The 17,548-nt window shown below is 35.1% G+C and overlaps 1 protein-coding gene across 3 annotated transcripts; it reads left to right on the forward strand.

The window, feature by feature from the left end:
* Positions 1 to 85: 85 nt before the first annotated feature.
* Positions 86 to 16,570, forward strand: LOC102615825 (inositol hexakisphosphate and diphosphoinositol-pentakisphosphate kinase VIP2). Of its 3 annotated transcripts, none has more exons than XM_006482459.4 (30): positions 86 to 486; positions 650 to 709; positions 844 to 890; positions 1,733 to 1,816; positions 2,218 to 2,281; positions 2,753 to 2,906; positions 3,753 to 3,823; positions 4,287 to 4,391; positions 4,944 to 5,036; positions 5,823 to 5,897; positions 6,394 to 6,479; positions 7,141 to 7,344; positions 7,425 to 7,524; positions 7,614 to 7,684; positions 8,213 to 8,294; positions 8,888 to 9,043; positions 9,255 to 9,297; positions 10,251 to 10,333; positions 10,434 to 10,496; positions 10,570 to 10,644; positions 11,832 to 11,957; positions 12,163 to 12,404; positions 12,742 to 12,786; positions 13,445 to 13,511; positions 13,815 to 13,886; positions 14,569 to 14,822; positions 14,903 to 14,960; positions 15,153 to 15,320; positions 15,562 to 15,636; positions 16,063 to 16,570. In XM_006482459.4, the coding sequence occupies exons 1-30, from the start codon at positions 418 to 420 to the stop codon at positions 16,324 to 16,326; spliced, it is 3,156 nt and encodes a 1,051-aa protein (XP_006482522.1). In that variant the 5' UTR covers positions 86 to 417; the 3' UTR covers positions 16,327 to 16,570. The 3 variants fall into 3 exon arrangements, with proteins under 3 accessions (XP_006482522.1, XP_006482523.1, XP_052299082.1); XM_006482460.4 differs by having other exon boundaries at positions 86 to 468; XM_052443122.1 differs by lacking the exons at positions 86 to 486; positions 650 to 709; positions 844 to 890 and adding an exon at positions 1,315 to 1,625.
* The last annotated feature ends 978 nt before the right edge of the window (positions 16,571 to 17,548 follow it).

Genomic DNA, 17,548 nt, shown 5'->3' on the forward strand with positions numbered 1-17,548 from the left:
AAGCACCAGTGCTAACTTTTCCACGACACCATCCTCGTCGTGTATTTGCACAGTCGCATTGCATATTCCAGAATCCAAAATCTTTATCTCCAAACGCGCCTTTATGTCAACTAAATACATGTTACTTTCCAATTTTTTTCCTACTTTTGTATTATCTCTTTATTTATCCACTTGCTATTTTATTGCTTGCCGCTATGCGTTTCGTTCAACTTTCTTCTGAATCTCGTGAATAGACGGGGGAAAAAAAAAGGAAAAAAGAAAACAACTCACCGTTTCTGAGCTTGCACTCAACCGCGTGTTATCTGTTTCTTCAGCTTCTTTACGGAGGTCTATATATTTGCTCTGAAACGACTCCGTGTTTTCGTCGTTTTAAGACTTAGCGAAGCGAGGGAGAAACAGACACGTGCGGAGAGATAGATGGAGGTTCATAAAAAGATTACTATAGGAGTGTGCGTTATGGAAAAGAAGGTGAAATGTGGCTCCGAGGTTCTCTTTCTTCTTCATTTTTTCTTTTTCTTTTTTTTTTATATTGATTTTCATTTTTTTTCATACATATTTATGTATATGTAGTTATATACTTGCACGTACAAACACGTAGTATTTGCTTGTAAATTTTGAAACGATAAGCTAAAAACATGTGAATTTACAGGTGTTTTCGGCGCCGATGGGACAGATTTTGGATAGACTTCAAGCATTTGGTGAATTTGAGGTACGTAAGTATATTATTATTTGTTTGTTGTTTTTATTTTTATTTTTTAAATAGTAATATAATGTGTGAGTGTAAGGAGCTTGTTTCTGTTAGTACTAATGTCAGCAGATTGATAACTGTGTGTAATGTTGCAGGTCATACATTTTGGAGATAAAGTTATTCTTGAAGATCCGATAGAGAAGTGCGTGCGTTTTGTCGTAATCAACTGATTTTTTTTTCAATGTCAATTTTTTTATAATTATTATAATTATTGTTGTTGAATTAATCAAAGCAACTGTTAGTTTTCTATTTTCTATATATATATTTTTAAATAATTGCAGAAAGAGTAAGTGGTAAAAGAAGTTGAAATCCGAGAAGTTTGTGTAGACATTCTTTCCAATATATTGATTGAAAGGAAGAGTATTGTGAATTGGAGATCAAGTGTGTTCTAGAATTGAGGTCGGTTTGGCTGACAAAAGATGTTTTTCCTGGGAAATATGAAATTAGTGGACTTTGATACTTTTGGTTGAAAACAGTAGATAGACTATTTTTGTGAAGATGAAAATTTACGGATTTTCTCTTCTTCCCCCCCCCCCCCCCCCCTTCTTTTTTCTTTTGGCCTTCCTTTATCCTATTGCTGGACTTCTCTATTGATTCTAAAAACAGAGTTACTCTGCAATTTCTCTTTGTTAGACATTCAACTACTAAAGAAAGCAGAACCATGTGACTTAAGAGCAATTTTAATTTATTTTAAAGATATATTTTGAAAACGTAAATGCATCTTGATGTGTGGCCCAATACAGAAAATTGGAGTAAAAAGGTCAAAATTAATTGATTCAAAAAAATTCGATAGTGGTGAAGGAGCTAAATAGGGAAGGTGAGGGCATGGCAAGTGCGCGTGCATGTGCATTGCATGGTTCATCAACTTGGGGACCAGGTTTATTCATTGTACACCTATTTTTTTAGGTTGATATTGTCCTTAGAATTTATTCTTGTTGATTGTCTCAAGAAATTATTAGTTGTTACAATATTTGCTTATTTCAGGTGGCCAATATGTGACTGCTTGATTGCATTCTATTCCTCTGGTTATCCCCTTGAAAAGGCTGAGTCATATGCTACATTAAGGAAGTAAGTTCTCCTGTTTATGATGATGTTTGCTGGTCTTTTATAATTTTCATTTCTTTCTTTTCGTAGCCAGAAGGTGGCTTGGCTCTTATACTTTATGTGTGTTTGGGGCCTCTCTGCTGTTTTGTGTTTGGGGCCGCTATTCTGTGCTATTCTGTTCTTCAAGTATCTACTTAAAATGCAATTAATCTCCTACTGAGCATGTGCTGGTGTATCTTGAAGAATGTGCTCCCATTCTGTCAATTTTCATCATTAGGAACCTATGGACATGCATTTCTTATACTACCAAATTGTGTACAACTGCTTTTCCAACATAACTATTTAAGCTGCATTAATCTTTTGAAGCTGTTGATGAAACTTCTCCTTTGTACTCATATTTGAAACTTTTCATGCTCTGTCATCAGACCTTTTCTAGTAAATGAATTGGAACCACAGCATCTTCTCCATGATCGGAGGAAGGTATATGAGGTATGTGTTCTGAACTTCCATCTCAGCACTTGGGTTTTCATCTTTATTTGGTCATGCATCCTCTTGAAGTATGTCCAAGGAATTGTTGTCTTGACTTCTTAAGTAATCTCATTACTCTTGTTGTTCACTTATAATATGATGTCCCTGCGTCTTATGCTGTAGAGGTAATATTTCTTATGTGGTAAAAGTCATTCTAGGTCCTAGAAGAACTTTAGAATGCTTAGAGCTTCATAAATGTTGCAGATATTACAGTGTCCTTATATTTTGGACCATCAGGCCAAGTCATGATGTCAAAGTTTAAAGTGATCGAACAGCAGAGGCAGTATGGATGGATTGCTTAACCTTTGTTTCTCAAAACTCCTCATTGAATTTGCAGATAGAAAATGGCTTAACTGCGTTGTTTCTGTTTAATGTTTTCATCTTCTAACAATCCAATGAAATGTTCTGATTTATTATTTTGGTGGAACCCAGCAACTTGAAAAGTATGGAATCCCTGTGCCAAGATATGCCCTTGTAAACAGGGAAGTACCATATCAAGAGCTGGATTATTTCATCGAGGAAGAAGATTTTGTTGAGGTTCATGGCAATCGTTTCTGGAAGCCATTTGTAGAGAAGCCTGTTCATGGTGAGCTCAATCTTTTTATATTTCTGTAAATTGTTGCATCTTTGCTGCTTCTTGTTGTTAATATTATGGGCAATAAATCGGATGCAGTCCTTTTTATTGGATGCTCCTTTTCTTCTGCAGAAGCTTTAACCTTGCTCGCATAAAGCATGTGAGGAGTTTCTTAAATTTTTGGCATGTTGTAAATCATCCCTGCAGTGATACTTCATCCACATTGCATGATTCATGGCATTCGAAGATCATTATTGTTTGTGTATTCTATATGGTGTGAGGTGACGAAACTGTCAGTTATTACATGGCAATGCTTTACAACATATTTGTTATTATGGTTGTTTCCAGTGTGTTTAACTGCATTTATGTTCTACTTTCTGGCAGTTGTAGTATTTATGTGATCCCCCCCCCCCCCCCAAACAATTGAGTTCTTTCTATTGTTTGCTTGGGAAAGAAAATGATACATGGAGATTGATTTAACTTGTAAAATTCAGTTAAGCTTGCAAAAGAAATTAAAAATTGAAATATAGTACAGCTTTGCTTTTTCTGGAGTTTTCTTAACAGAGGTTTAAAAAAATAATCACATAAAGACATGTAAAGTCTCAAGCACTTCCATTACTAGTATGATGTAGCTTCCTAGTTCAGAATTTTAATACTTACCAAAATAACTAATCCAATCTGTTCTTCAGATTGATCTAAAATCTTAATTGATAACTAATTGATAATGGAGTCCAATATGCAATGTTTGCTATTAATTCATGTTTTTAGCTCTGACTTGTAACTTTGTCCTCTGTTCTGAAATTTGCTTTTTCCACAATGAATATCTGGTAATAAATTTTTATTTGTGCTCTTATGAAGGGGATGATCATAGTATTATGATATACTATCCAAGCTCAGCGGGTGGAGGTATGAAGGAATTATTTAGGAAGGTTCGTGTATCCATTTGTTACTTCTTATTTGTAAAAATAACCAGCATAATATTTCTTCTTTGATGTCTGCTGCTCATTAAAAAGTTTGTGGGCTTCTTTGATAGGTTATAAGTAAAGAATTATGATTTAATTGGTTCCAGGTTTTGTTGGTTTTGCTGCCTTCAATGGACTTGTCATTGCCTTAATTCTGCTGGTCATAGGGAATAGCCAACTCAAACCTATTAGTATGCCTGTTGTTAGATGTTTGCAATGTCTTGCTTAGTTCTTACCCTATCTTGTCTCAACAATGCCTTGAAGACTGCTATCTATGGTTATCACCTTTTTACATGCCCAGCAGCTTGTCCCCGCTTAACTTCTTTTTTTTTATTTTTTTTTATTTTTAAAATTGGTTCTCATCAATTACAAGTGACTGTTATTTCAGTATCCAAAACTTTGCTTATATGTCACGAATTTGTTATTGTAGGTCGGAAATCGGTCTAGTGAGTTCCATCCAGATGTCAGAAGGGTTCGGCGTGAAGGCTCGTATATATACGAAGAATTTATGCCAACTGGAGGAACAGATGTTAAGGTTATATTGCTATTTAAAGGATATATTTTTTTGTTTCTATTGGCAGCTTATGTTTATTATGTTGTGAATTTTGACGCCCTTTATGAAATATGAGTATTTTTGACCCCATATATATGGAGACAATTTGCATTGATTCCATATGTTCTGCATCAGAGCAGAATGTCCATAAGCTTATTGGATAGTTTCAATTCTTAGTTATTCATTTAGTCTGCTAGGGAGTGAGTCTATTCTTTGCATACAGCACATCCTTCTCAGTCATGACCATGCTACATTAAGGTTTTTGGACCTTCTGCCCACTCTCTATTATCTTTTTCAATCATGCTTTAGTTTTTCGTTGTTCTAATCTATTGTTTCTGCTCTTGGAATTCATTTCCTTTTTGAATTCTGAAATCATTTTATTCCTTTGAATTTTTTAAGTTCATTTTTGTTTGCTTATTGTTTATCTTTTCATTTTCTTGTCTGTCTACTTGAAGAAAATTCTATTTTATGCATTTTGGTCCCTTTTTTTTGGTTCTCACAAGTGATTGCTTGAACATTTTGTCAATTATACAGGTTTATACGGTTGGCCCTGAATATGCACATGCTGAGGCAAGGAAGTCTCCGGTTGTTGATGGTGTTGTTATGAGAAATCCTGATGGCAAGGAAGTAAGTGTTACATGTAGCATAAGTGATTTACAAAACCATTAATCTTCTTTCTCTTCCTCTTTCCATGTTATTTTTGTCTTTCATATGTACTTTCTGCTCTTCAGATTTCTCGAAATTTTCTAGAGCACTGTTTATTGTATGGGTTTGATTAAACTCTGGGGACGTCGATCTTGACCCTTGTGTAACTGACATTGAATTGTTGGTCAACTGTTTAGATAAGTTGCATTATATCAGAGAAACCAAATTTTGGTTATCTACACTTACTATAATATTTTAGTTAAATAGACATCAAGATTGACCCTTGTGTATCTGGCAATGAATTGTTGGTCAACTGTTTAGATAAGTTGCATTGTATCAGAGAAATCAAATTTTGGTCACATACACTTACTATCATATTTTAGTTAAATAAGTAAATTCCTACCAGGCTGTTGGTTGAGCTGGATGTGATATGACTTAACATTTTAAATTGACTATGAGGAATTTCACGGTTCGGTTTAAAGGCACTTCAAGGATAAAGAGAAGGTCCTTTGAATCTCCAATAATAGAGAAGAAAACTAAGCCCAAGGAGACTGTATTATGTGGGTAACATTGAGACAGGGATACAAAAGTGGACTGGATTTTCAGAAAGAAACAAAAATGAAAAGAGCTCACACATCTGAGAACTGCATTTGCCCATGTATATGATGAGCACCAATTTGTGAATCTCCTGATTAAACTGATGCATTGCTCTTCTGGGGCGAGAATTGAAATTATTGTGTTTGAACATGTTGTTACTTTTTGTGACAGGTGAGATATCCCGTATTGCTAACTCCTAATGAGAAGCAAATGGCGAGAGAGGTTTGCATTGCCTTTAGACAAGCGGTATGTATGTACACAACTATTGATTAATGATGTATCTCCAACTTCCAAAGTGCTATTGTGTTGGCTTCTTGAGCTGTTGTTTGCAGACATTTGTTTAGTATATTGCTTTCCCTTGTTGATTACAAGTCTATCATTTTACCTTTACTTACTAATGAATTGAAGAGACCTAAAATGAAACTCTCCTGAACTCTTGGAAAACTGAAGGCAGCAGAGGCGAGAAAGTAGTTTAATCTGTTAAAAATATATTGGGAAAATGGTGGGTTATACAAATACAATAAATCTTTTTAGAGTGGTTTATTTGATGCACTGTTGAATAGATTTGCACAATTGCATCATTCTACACCTGCTTCTTGTTCATCATAGAAGACTGAGTAACATTTTCCCCCGTGTTACATGTGAATGCTCGTATGCACATACAATCTGTATTTTGGTAATTACTTATTTGTGAATATAGTTTATTCTCTTAATCTGTTTATTAGTTTCTTGTTGCCTGTAGGTTTGTGGGTTTGATCTCTTGCGATGTGAGGGACGCTCGTATGTTTGTGATGTGAATGGATGGAGCTTTGTGAAGAACTCGTACAAGTAATGCCATAGATTTGCTTTATCATGTTATTATCTAGATGGTAAATCTTTTACTATTGACTGTATTTATTTAATTTTTAAATTTCATTTCCAAACTAATAAAAAAATGCTGATATCCTTGACTTAGATTTAGTAATTTTTGTACTATGGCACTATTGTCTTCCTGATGGGAGGATAAAAGAGAATCAGAAATTGCATTTGCAAAGTTGCCTGTGATAATATTTCTTTTTCTTCATCTAGTTGTTTAGATTTTCTTTTTCTTCTCAAAAAGTTCATGCTTGGTGGACAGTTTTACTGCTCATTTTGGAACCAATGTTATTAAAAACTAGGTGGCAACATTGAGCTAAGATCATCGTACAATGACATGATTTATCCGCTGGTTATATTAACCCCAGATTTTGACAAAAAACCAAGTTTTGGAAAAGACAAAAAGGTTTTCTTTATGTATCTCTGTCTTCATGCTTTTTTATTATTATTTTTTTAATCAACTTAGAATTTTATCATATTTACTATAGCATTTCATACATGGTATTGTTATCATCTACAAGCTGGTCAAATGAATCCAGATGCTTATCCTTCACAGACCATATGTTACTAGATTCTCAGTTCTCTTATGTTTCTTTGTCATTAGAGTACTTATGGTTTCTCTTTCTAAACACAGGTATTATGATGATGCTGCTTGTGTCCTGAGGAAGATGTTTTTAGAAGCGAAAGCTCCTCATCTTTCTTCTGCGATTCCACCAATTTTACCTTGGAAAGTCAATGAACCTGTCCAGCCTACTGAGGGACTAACTCGCCAGGGAAGTGGGCTTGGCACATTTGGGCAGTCTGAGGAGCTACGCTGTGTGATTGCTGTTATGCGCCAGTATGTTGTAGTATCTTCATTGGTATAACTGGTCTTGTAGAATATTGAATCACATTCTTGATTCTGTTTTGTATTTGCAGTGGCGATAGAACCCCCAAGCAGAAGGTCAAGTTGAAAGTTACTGAGGAGAAGCTGCTGAACTTGATGTTAAAGTACAATGGGGGGCGGCCTAGAGCCGAGGTTATTATAGAAACGACTGATTTTGATTCATTTTAATTGTATAAAGCTTAAGCATTTTTATGGACATTTGTTGGTTCCCTTTGTTGCAGACAAAACTCAAAAGTGCTGTCCAGTTGCAAGATCTGTTAGATGCCACACGAATTCTTGTTCCTCGTTCAAGGTTTCATTTCATATTTTATGTTTTACTAATTTAATTGCTTAAACATGTTAGTGTGATGCAAATAATTTGCAATTTGGCTTCTCTCAGTTGAAAATATTCTCTTACATTTGAATTGACTTTGAACCACCCATTTCATATTTAACACTTGGTTCAAATGAATCCTTACATTTGGTTTCATTAGTTTGTCAAGGTGCTCGAGCTTATTCGTGGGTGGATGAATAGTTGTAAACTTGGTATTTGGCACGGTTGTAAGTTCAACATAAAGTAATTAAATCTAGAATTTTGTCCAAGGAGGTAAATATTTCTTTGTCAAAATGTGAAAGTGTTTCTTAGCTGCTTGTGATAAATTAATTGCGGGAAGGTAATTTGGCTGTAATCAATAATCAATGTAGGAAACCATTTGCATAATAGGACAACCTACTACAGTATTAATGAACTTGTGGAAGGTAGTTTCCCATCTAGTGATTAACTTGTGTGTGATTATTTACATTATGTATTAACTTGCTTATAATTATTTAAATTATGCAGACCAGGCCGTGAAAGTGATAGTGAGGCAGAAGACTTTGAGCATGCTGAAAAGCTTCGTCAAGTTAAAGCAGTGCTTGAAGAGGTTAGTGATGTTTATACTTTTCTTTTCTTAAACCTTTTCCTTTTTAATACAGTCATTTTATTGATGTTTGCTTTTCTTTTTCCCACTGTTACTGTTATGCTCTTTCAAGTGAAGGCAGCTTCTGGATGATGGTGTTGACAGTATCTTTACAGTTGACAAAGCCAAATTTACATTCAGTGATATAAATCTGCTGAACATTGATCTTAACTAGCTTATGAATTCTTTGGCACATTTTATTCTATGTTGTAGAAGTATATACTGGATTGACTTTCTCAATATCTGCCTACATAATGGGATTGGTAAACTTAATCAAAATTGTTTTGGCCTTTCCAAATGGTATTACTCCTGGTTTCTGGAATTGTGCATATGTTCTTAGTCAGAATTTCAGTGCTAATACTTAGAAACGAATGCCAACGAGTATAGAGTAGTAATTAGTACGGAGACTGGATAGTTCTTAGTTGCCTAAAGCAATTGAATGTCTTTTTCATGAACCTTATTTTGGATAATCCTTACCCATGATCTGAATATATGAAATCTTGTTTCATACTTGCACGTCGTGCCATCTATAACTTGGTAAATATTTTGTGATGCAGGGAGGACATTTTTCTGGTATTTACCGGAAAGTTCAACTGAAGCCACTGAAGTGGGTTAAAGTTACAAAAAGTACTGGTGATGAGGAGGAACGGCCTGTCGAAGCTCTAATGGTTCTTAAATATGGGGGTGTTCTAACGCATGCTGGCAGAAAGCAGGTGTTAATTACTAATATCTGGTGGAAAAAATTTCTGTGATATAATTTGTTTTTGGTTATATGTTATTACTACAATATGATGGTGTTGCTAGGAAAAGCATATTTTGCAAAACTATAGCATGAAACACAAATTTAGTTCTTCCAATTTCATTATAATCATTTATCCTATCTTTTAATTTTCCTTTTTTTTTTTTTTTACCGTAACCTTGCAGGCAGAAGAATTGGGTAGATACTTCCGAAATAATATGTATCCAGGTTATTATTATGGTTCCTTCTGTTATCAGTAAAATCACTTTCTTGCATTGATGTCTCAAGTTGTTCTCCTTAGTCATTCCTTCCGATTTTTAATGATAATATGAAGAAAAAATTATTTTTTTACATATATTCTCAGTTGTTCATGCTTCTTTGTTGAGTTGGTAGTTTCAGATGAAATTCTGTTTACATCTGAAGAAGAAACTGCTTTATTTAATGTGATTTCTGTATTTGCAGCTTCCATGTCTTGAAATGGTTACTATATTTGTCTTCTCAATGATTACTATATTTGTCTTTTCAAAGGTCAGTCAAAAAAGAGAATCATTTGTGTAGCCATTCTACATCTGGGAGGGCAGTTTGAAAAAATTTTCAAGTCAAATCTTGACCATGAATTATTGAGCCTCACATTTGGCTGATATAGTGTACAAGACGTCTTACTGTCCATTCAATGTCATCTTCTTTTAGCAAATCTAGTAAGTGGTCAGTTCATTGATTTCCTTATAGAACAGTTTTATTGAGACAATGGAGTCAATGAGATTGCCTACTGGTGAGGGTCACACAATGACTTCTACATTGTATGCCACCTTACCATAGACCAGGGTCCTGTTACATTTTGGCTAATTCACTTAATTACATAATTTTGATAATGATTATTGCCCTGAATGGATTCACATTGTTTCAAGTTAGAAAGCCATTGTTGCTTGACCATATCAAGATGACAAGGTTTGCCTGACTAATGCAAACGACTTGAAACATTTTTGCCATTATTGTGCTACTCCCTTTGCCTCCGCTTCTTGTTGCTAAAGTATTGGTCAAACATCTTCACTGCATTCTTTTCCATCAAATTCAACTTCGAGCAGGAAGTGCTGAATAGAGTCTTTTGCATAGTATTCTTCAGATAAAGTTTTGCCTGACTGCTACTAATGCCTTTCTGATGAGGTATTATATGTTTGCAGGTGAAGGTACTGGCCTACTGCGCCTCCACAGTACATATCGTCATGATCTTAAAATTTATAGCTCTGATGAGGGCCGTGTACAGGTATAGCCTTAGTAATGTAGATAAGAAGAGGATTAACATTTTGATGCTTTCGTGTCAGAGGATTGAATGTCTATATCATCATTACTCTTGTTTTTGGCAGATGTCAGCCGCTGCATTTGCCAAAGGCCTTCTTGACCTTGAAGGACAGTTGACACCAATCTTGGTTTGTAGCCTTTTCTTTGGAAATTTTCTACTAGTTGACATTGAATTATGCTGAGTTGGTCAACATTTTCAAGGTTTCCCTTGTTAGCAAGGACTCCTCTATGCTGGATGGACTTGACAATGCCAGCATTGAGATGGAAGAAGCGAAGGTTTGTCTTGCCACCTGACCTGTTTTTTGCGTACTTTTCAAAATCTGGTGTCGAGATTCCTGACATTACAGTTCTTGGTTATATCAATATATTATCTGATTTGTCCTTTTTGCCTTTCGGAGGTCGAAAAATATGTCCAGTCACTGACTGAGCTTTTGTCCATACAGATTCTTTTACTGTGTTATTGTTATGCTGTTTTTATAGCTTTGTTTTCTCTCATGTGGCTTTTGCTTTATTCGTGGACTCTTGCTCTGCCAGATATATGAAACACTCTCATATTTACTTTTTTTAAGGATTTTTTCCCCCTTAGTTTCTCGTAAAAAAAGTAAGATGACCTGGATTCTGGTCCTAAAAGACTGAAACTTAAAGTTGCTTCTGTACGTTCACTTGTTTCTTGTTTTGAAATGTTCAAGAGGATATCTTATGCTGCATATCCCTTTTGACTTAATGCCATAACTTTAGGATTTTGATAATTTTGGAATGGTGAGAAAATAAAGATAGAATATTGTTTTTTTCCCTATTTTATGCTTTAGATTATTTGTAAATGAACTGGGAGCCTCCTTGATCCCACATGTTTTTTCATTTAAAAAATTTACTTACTTAACAATGTATGATTTACCATCTATTGGAATGGCTTTGCTTCAGGAACTGCAATTATATTGTTCTTTCTCAAGTGACCCAGCTATATGCTTAATTTGATGATGTCAATGCAAAATCAGAGGCATTTTAGGATTTACTAATAACTTAACTGAGTTGCCAGAACGAATTGGCCATAGGCAAATCACATTGCAAATTAAAAGAGTAGAGCCTTTAGAAGTCTGGTGTTTTTTTTTTTTTTTGCTAAAAAAAAAAAAGAATTTTGAGAAAATTATATGAGGCGCGGCATGGCTGTATCACAAAAGAGCAGGACACAATACTTTATGGGTTTCATCAAGCCCAAAATATCCTGTAAGCCCTAGATTTCTTATGGGGCTGTGTTTATGAATATATTTATACAACCATAACAAACATAGACTTCCCTCATCACACCATTTTGTATGTACTATTAAATTGCAACATTCATATCAACTACGAAGCTCTTCCTATTGAGCATCATCAAAGTTTTTGAATGCTATACTGAAAATAGATTTTTCATTTTTCCCCTCCTTTGCCCTTTCGTTCCTTTTGAAACTTAAAATTCCTTGCAGGCAAGGTTGAATGAGATCATAAAATCTGGCTCAAAGATGATACATAGCAATGGATCATCTGATTGTCCTTGGATGGCTGATGGAGTGGGACTGCCTCCTAATGCTTCTGAACTTCTTCCCAAACTGGTAATTACATTCCTTTTTTGGGTAATACCATTCCAGATTGCTTACTCTTTGCCTTTTCCATAACAGTTGAATATAACTATTCTCCGACTTTAGCTCTTATTTGTATTAAAGTTACTCCAGTTAGAATATAGATAGAGATTTATGTTTCATTTCAATTTGCAAAACTAGCACAAGTTTATTATTTTCCTCGTTTCTTTGTAAATAGGTAAAATTAACCAAGAAAGTAACTGAGCAAGTAAGGCAACTGGCCAAGGATGAAGATGAGGATCTTGCTGAGACAAACCCCTATGATGTAATTCCTCCATATGATCAAGCAAAGGCTCTTGGAAAGACCAATATAGATGTTGATCGTATAGCTGCTGGATTACCTTGTGGTAGTGAGGGATTTCTTTTGATGTATGCTCGTTGGAGAAAACTTGAAAGAGACTTGTATAATGAGCGGAAAGAGTAAGCTTTTATTATTTATGACTATGATTATGCTTGTGATAGGAGTAGTTACTATATGTTTTCTACTGGTTACTTCTGTTATCCTTCCTTTTTTGTGGTATTATTAATGTCATTTCATTTAAGGCCAATTCAAAGCAGCAGCCTTAGCTTACAGGGTAATTGTCGCTGGGACTGTGGGATTAGCTATTGGCTTTGCACAACTAAATTTTTCTGCGACAAATTTTAACTCAAATTATGGGATTTCATTGTTATCTTTCTTGAAATATAAATGATTATGAAACGTTGGATATGTTAGTCGCCTGTTGGTAAACGAACTGACAGTTGAATTTATTTGCAGGCGATTTGACATAACACAAATTCCAGATGTTTATGACTCCTGCAAGTAAGTAGTTCCTTTTGATTCAAGTTAGATGGACTATGCATACGCAACGTTATTATTTATTTTGTTTTAAATCTAGAAAGCTGAGTGGGCATATATTCTATTACCTTTTTGTCAAAGTTGAATAGAAGACTAGCCCTCCAATTCTAGTAGATCATTCAGGAGCTAAATTATGGCTGCCTACTGGTTATTGTTAATTTTAAGATATATTACCTGGGTATGCAAAGGAGCATCATAACGAATATTTCAACTCAATTGAGTTTAGATTTAAGGGTCAGCTCATCAATGCTGATTTTCTGTGCTGTTGAGTATTGTCACGACGTGGCATGCGTGCAAATGCAGGGCCATACTGATGCCACCATGCATGCATATGCATCACTTAGTAACTTCTGGCTGTGTACATTCATATGGAAAAAGTGTCTATAATAAAATTTAATTTGCCAAGGATAAATTGTTTTGTACTTTATTTGTAGTCATTCATCATATATTGCTTCACAATCTATTATGAATTAAAGATAGTACTCGATTTGGTATGCTTAACTTGATTTATAATGTTTTACAGCTTCCCATTTGTGCGCAAAGTGCTTAGCATTTGTAATTTAATGCCTATATTATCGTGACACTATTCTTTGCATTTTTTGATGACTTTTCCATTTGACAGATATGACCTCTTGCACAATGCTCACCTTAATCTAGAAGGGTTGGATGAGCTCTTTAAAGTTGCTCAGGTACAAAATGAACAAATTGTTTCTGAAAGTGAAGCTTAAAGGGGGATTATCTCATCTATCTTTGTAGGATCATCATTCCTCTTTGTTGCTTGGTAGTGCAAGCCTTTCAGTGCTGCTTTATATGGCTGTGCCTAACAGCTCCTGAAATGAAATCACCCGTTTATTTTGAATGAAAGCCTGCTGGTTTGAAAATAAAAGTTTTTAGAATCTGAAAACTGCCTCTCCTAGAGTGTACGTCTATTGTTGGTGTTGGTGGGGTTATCAGCGGACTCTGTCTTAATTCTCTGTATGTTGTTATTGTAGTTACTTGCTGATGGTGTCATCCCAAATGAGTATGGAATAAATCCAAAGCAGAAACTGAAGATCGGTTCAAAGGTGAGTTTCTACTGCATCACCACCCCCTTTTTCCCTTTTGAATTTTAAGTTTTGAAATCTGATATCCTTAGTAGTTGCCTATAGAATTCCTCACTCAATGGAAAAGGCTCTTGATGGAACTCATATACCATGTGATTGCTGAACTTTTTGAACAAGGGGTTCCTTCGTATCATTTCCTATTTACGTAAGAGAAATCTCTGGAGCTGAATATGATTAATGTTTCTGGTATCAGAGCAAAATTCTTAAGAACTCTTTACACTAGGGCTACGATGAACATATTATATCAGCCCTTCACAGCTTAAATTTTTATGATCTTTTGTTTGAGAAACAAGATTTCCAACATCACCATCATGTGATTGCTGCATCAATACATAAGAAGTTCTACAAACTGGTAAAAACACAGAAGAAATTAAAACCTAGAGGGGGGGGGGGAGGGGGGGGGGGGGGGGGGAGAGGGGGGATGTAGGGATTGGTATCTTATGAAGACTTAGAACTCTGAGCTATTTATGGTTCTCTTTTGCCTTTGGTGGTGGCTCCATTTCATATGAGAACATTACTTTTCATTCATCATAACTTCAAACCATGTATGTTGTTTCTGCTTCTGCACTACGTTAGTGGAGCCATATCAATATTGCTAATAACATAATTGATAATTATCATTTCTTATTTTGTTGCATTTCAGATTGCCCGCCGTCTTTTGGGAAAACTTTTGATTGATTTGAGAAATACCCGTGAAGAAGCCATCAGTGTTGCTGAACTAAAGAGTAGTCAAGACCAAGTTTCCAAATCCACTAAAACTGAAAAGGAAGATAAAGATTATCCGCCAAAGCTTTTCATTAAGGCTGATGACACAAGAAGATCTAGCACCACTAGCGACATATCCATGGATCAGGATGATGATGATGATAAGGAGACCCAATATAGATTGGATCCTAAGTTAATATCTGAACTTTTGAGTTATATTTCATTCGCTAGTATGTAGTTTGCCAGCTTACAGTTCCCTTATTTTCTGTCAGGTATGCAAATGTCAAGACACCTGAACGCCACGTCCGGACACGCCTTTACTTTACATCTGTATGTATAATATATATTGCTGTTATTAACACACAACTTTAGCATGTTAACTACAGAAGTGTGTAGGCCTCATTGTATACACAAGTTATTACACAATTTTTTAGATTTATAGACATCAGCTGTTTCTTCTGTGAAATAATATCAAAGTTAATTTGTGTAAAACCTTACTCAGCTTATATTTTTGGATGACAGGAATCACATATCCATTCCCTCATGAATGTTCTTCGGTACTGTAATCTGGATGAATCTCTCCAAGGAGAGGATAGCCTTGTTTGCCATAGTGCTTTGGAGCGCTTATATAAAACTAAAGAGCTTGACTACATGAGCTACATCGTTCTGAGGATGTTTGAAAACACAGCGGTAAGAATCAGTGTTTAGATTGTGATCCACTTTAGGTATTTGAACTTCTCTAGTTATAGCACATTTAGATTATATTGGTCAATGGTTAAAGTAGCATGGAACTGTGGATCACATGCTGAAAGTGAAGACTCAAATTATTACTCTCCTGTTACATTAATTACTTGTCATAAACTTTTGTTGTATGATGAATTATTAGATTCCTATGGCGTTGCTGATGTGTGCGTCTGAAATTGTATTGCAGGTAGCTTTAGAAGATCCAAAAAGGTTTCGCATCGAGTTGACTTTCAGTCGTGGTGCAGATTTATCCCCTTTGGAGGTAATGTATTTTTAATAGTAATAGACACAGCTTTCTTTGTAAAAAAAAAAAATATCTGGAAGTTAATGACCACTATTTTCAAACTAATCAGTAGGATTTTCATGTGCACTTACTGTTAATCCTAACATAAGTTATACTTTTGTTTTGGAGTTATGAAATTCAATATTAGAGATGTTGGACATTGTTCTTGCAGACCCAACTCCTATGATAATGATATAAAGAGTGGGTGAATCACGTTGATTGCCTTGTTAGAGTTGACACTTTATATACTGATTGTTGGAAATTCTGTGTGATTTTTTTTTTCAATTAACCTGGGACAGAGATTTTCTAAATGGATACATAAAATTTAAAGTTGGTAACAAATCACCTGCCTGTGTGATTTTACTTGTATCATAAGCTTGACTCTCTTCTTCTTTCACTTGCCAGAAGAACGATATTGAGGCCTCTTCATTGCATCAGGAACACACATTGCCCATAATGGGTCCGGAAAGGCTACAAGAAGTGGGATCATATCTTACATTAGAGAAAATGGAAAAGATGATTCGCCCATTTGCCATGCCGGCAGAGGACTTCCCTCCACCATCAACCCCTGCTGGATTCACAGGCTATTTCGCAAAAAGTGCATCAGTTCTTGAGCGACTGGTAAATCTTTGGCCTTTCCATAAGAATGCAAATTCAAATGGGAAGTAACCAATACCTAGTTCTTTTGTTTCATATGTTGCATCTTTTAGGATTTCCTAACAGAACGGTCAATAGAATTACAGCTACCAGACTGAGCAGTCTGCTCTCTGGAAAATTTTTGGAAAAACTGACAACTTGCAACAGCAAAATATGTTGTTGGAAGTATTCATATGTGCTGAAACTGTTTTTTACTTGCATTTTTGTTTTCTATTCGTGTATATTTCTCTTCTTTTTTTTTTTTTTTTTTTTCAAATCAATGTGTAGTCTTTGATTACTTCTTTCACTCTTTAAGATGCTTTACTGTGTTTCATAAATTACACAATAGAGGAACATTTGGTGTATTGGCGAGTGGATCAAATTCTTAATAGGTGCTGGTTCTGGTGACACGATCAAATTAATTTTTTGGTGAGTCCCATAAAGGTGACGGCCACTCGTAATAAAGTTATTTAATTCCATCTAGGACTTCAACGATGTCACAACTGCTCGAGTTTCGATTTTTTTTTCCCTGTTAGCTCAAGTAAAACAGCATGCTGGCCTCTGCTACTATCGAGCATAGTAAATTAGTAATCCTAACGGACGATTTTTATTTTTTTAAATTTCTATTAGCTGCTTATTCTGATCTTTGATGCTTTTCATTTTCAACTCAATTCCGTTATTAAAGGTACCGAAGCCCAATAATAATTTAAAACACTCGCAACTTCTAAGAGGAGTGCTGTGAGATAGCTTCTTAGGCAATTACAAATTCCAAATGGAGTAAGATTTGGTCAATTCATAAGGATTTAATGCGACGATTGTTAATTTGGGACTCAACATTCGTTTGCGCTACCTTCTTAGCTGTCATAAATTCTACATGCTACTACTATTCCTATTATTTTCAAGCCTCTACCTGCTTGTCAAAGTGTTACAATATTTTTGGTCTTTTGCCATCTCTTTGATATAAATATATGTACCATTAATTTCTCATCAAAACTATTTTTTTTTCTCCCTCGCACCTGTCCTAGACCTACGATATAAAATAAAATACACAGAATGTCGAGAGCATTCCATATCTTTGCTTTTGTCAAAGATTGAGTTGGATTATGTATATAATATACAATGATATTATTTCTTTATCATAAATTAACACAAGGTGGTGACATGATTTCCTAGAAAGATGAGCACATGTTCCCTAACATTAACCTAATCTAACCTCTAATCTTTCTTGAATATCAACCTTTTTTCTTCCCTTGAA

The sequence above is a fragment of the Citrus sinensis genome, chromosome 6 (genome assembly GCF_022201045.2).
Source record: "Citrus sinensis cultivar Valencia sweet orange chromosome 6, DVS_A1.0, whole genome shotgun sequence".
Lineage (NCBI taxonomy): Eukaryota > Viridiplantae > Streptophyta > Magnoliopsida > Sapindales > Rutaceae > Citrus > Citrus sinensis.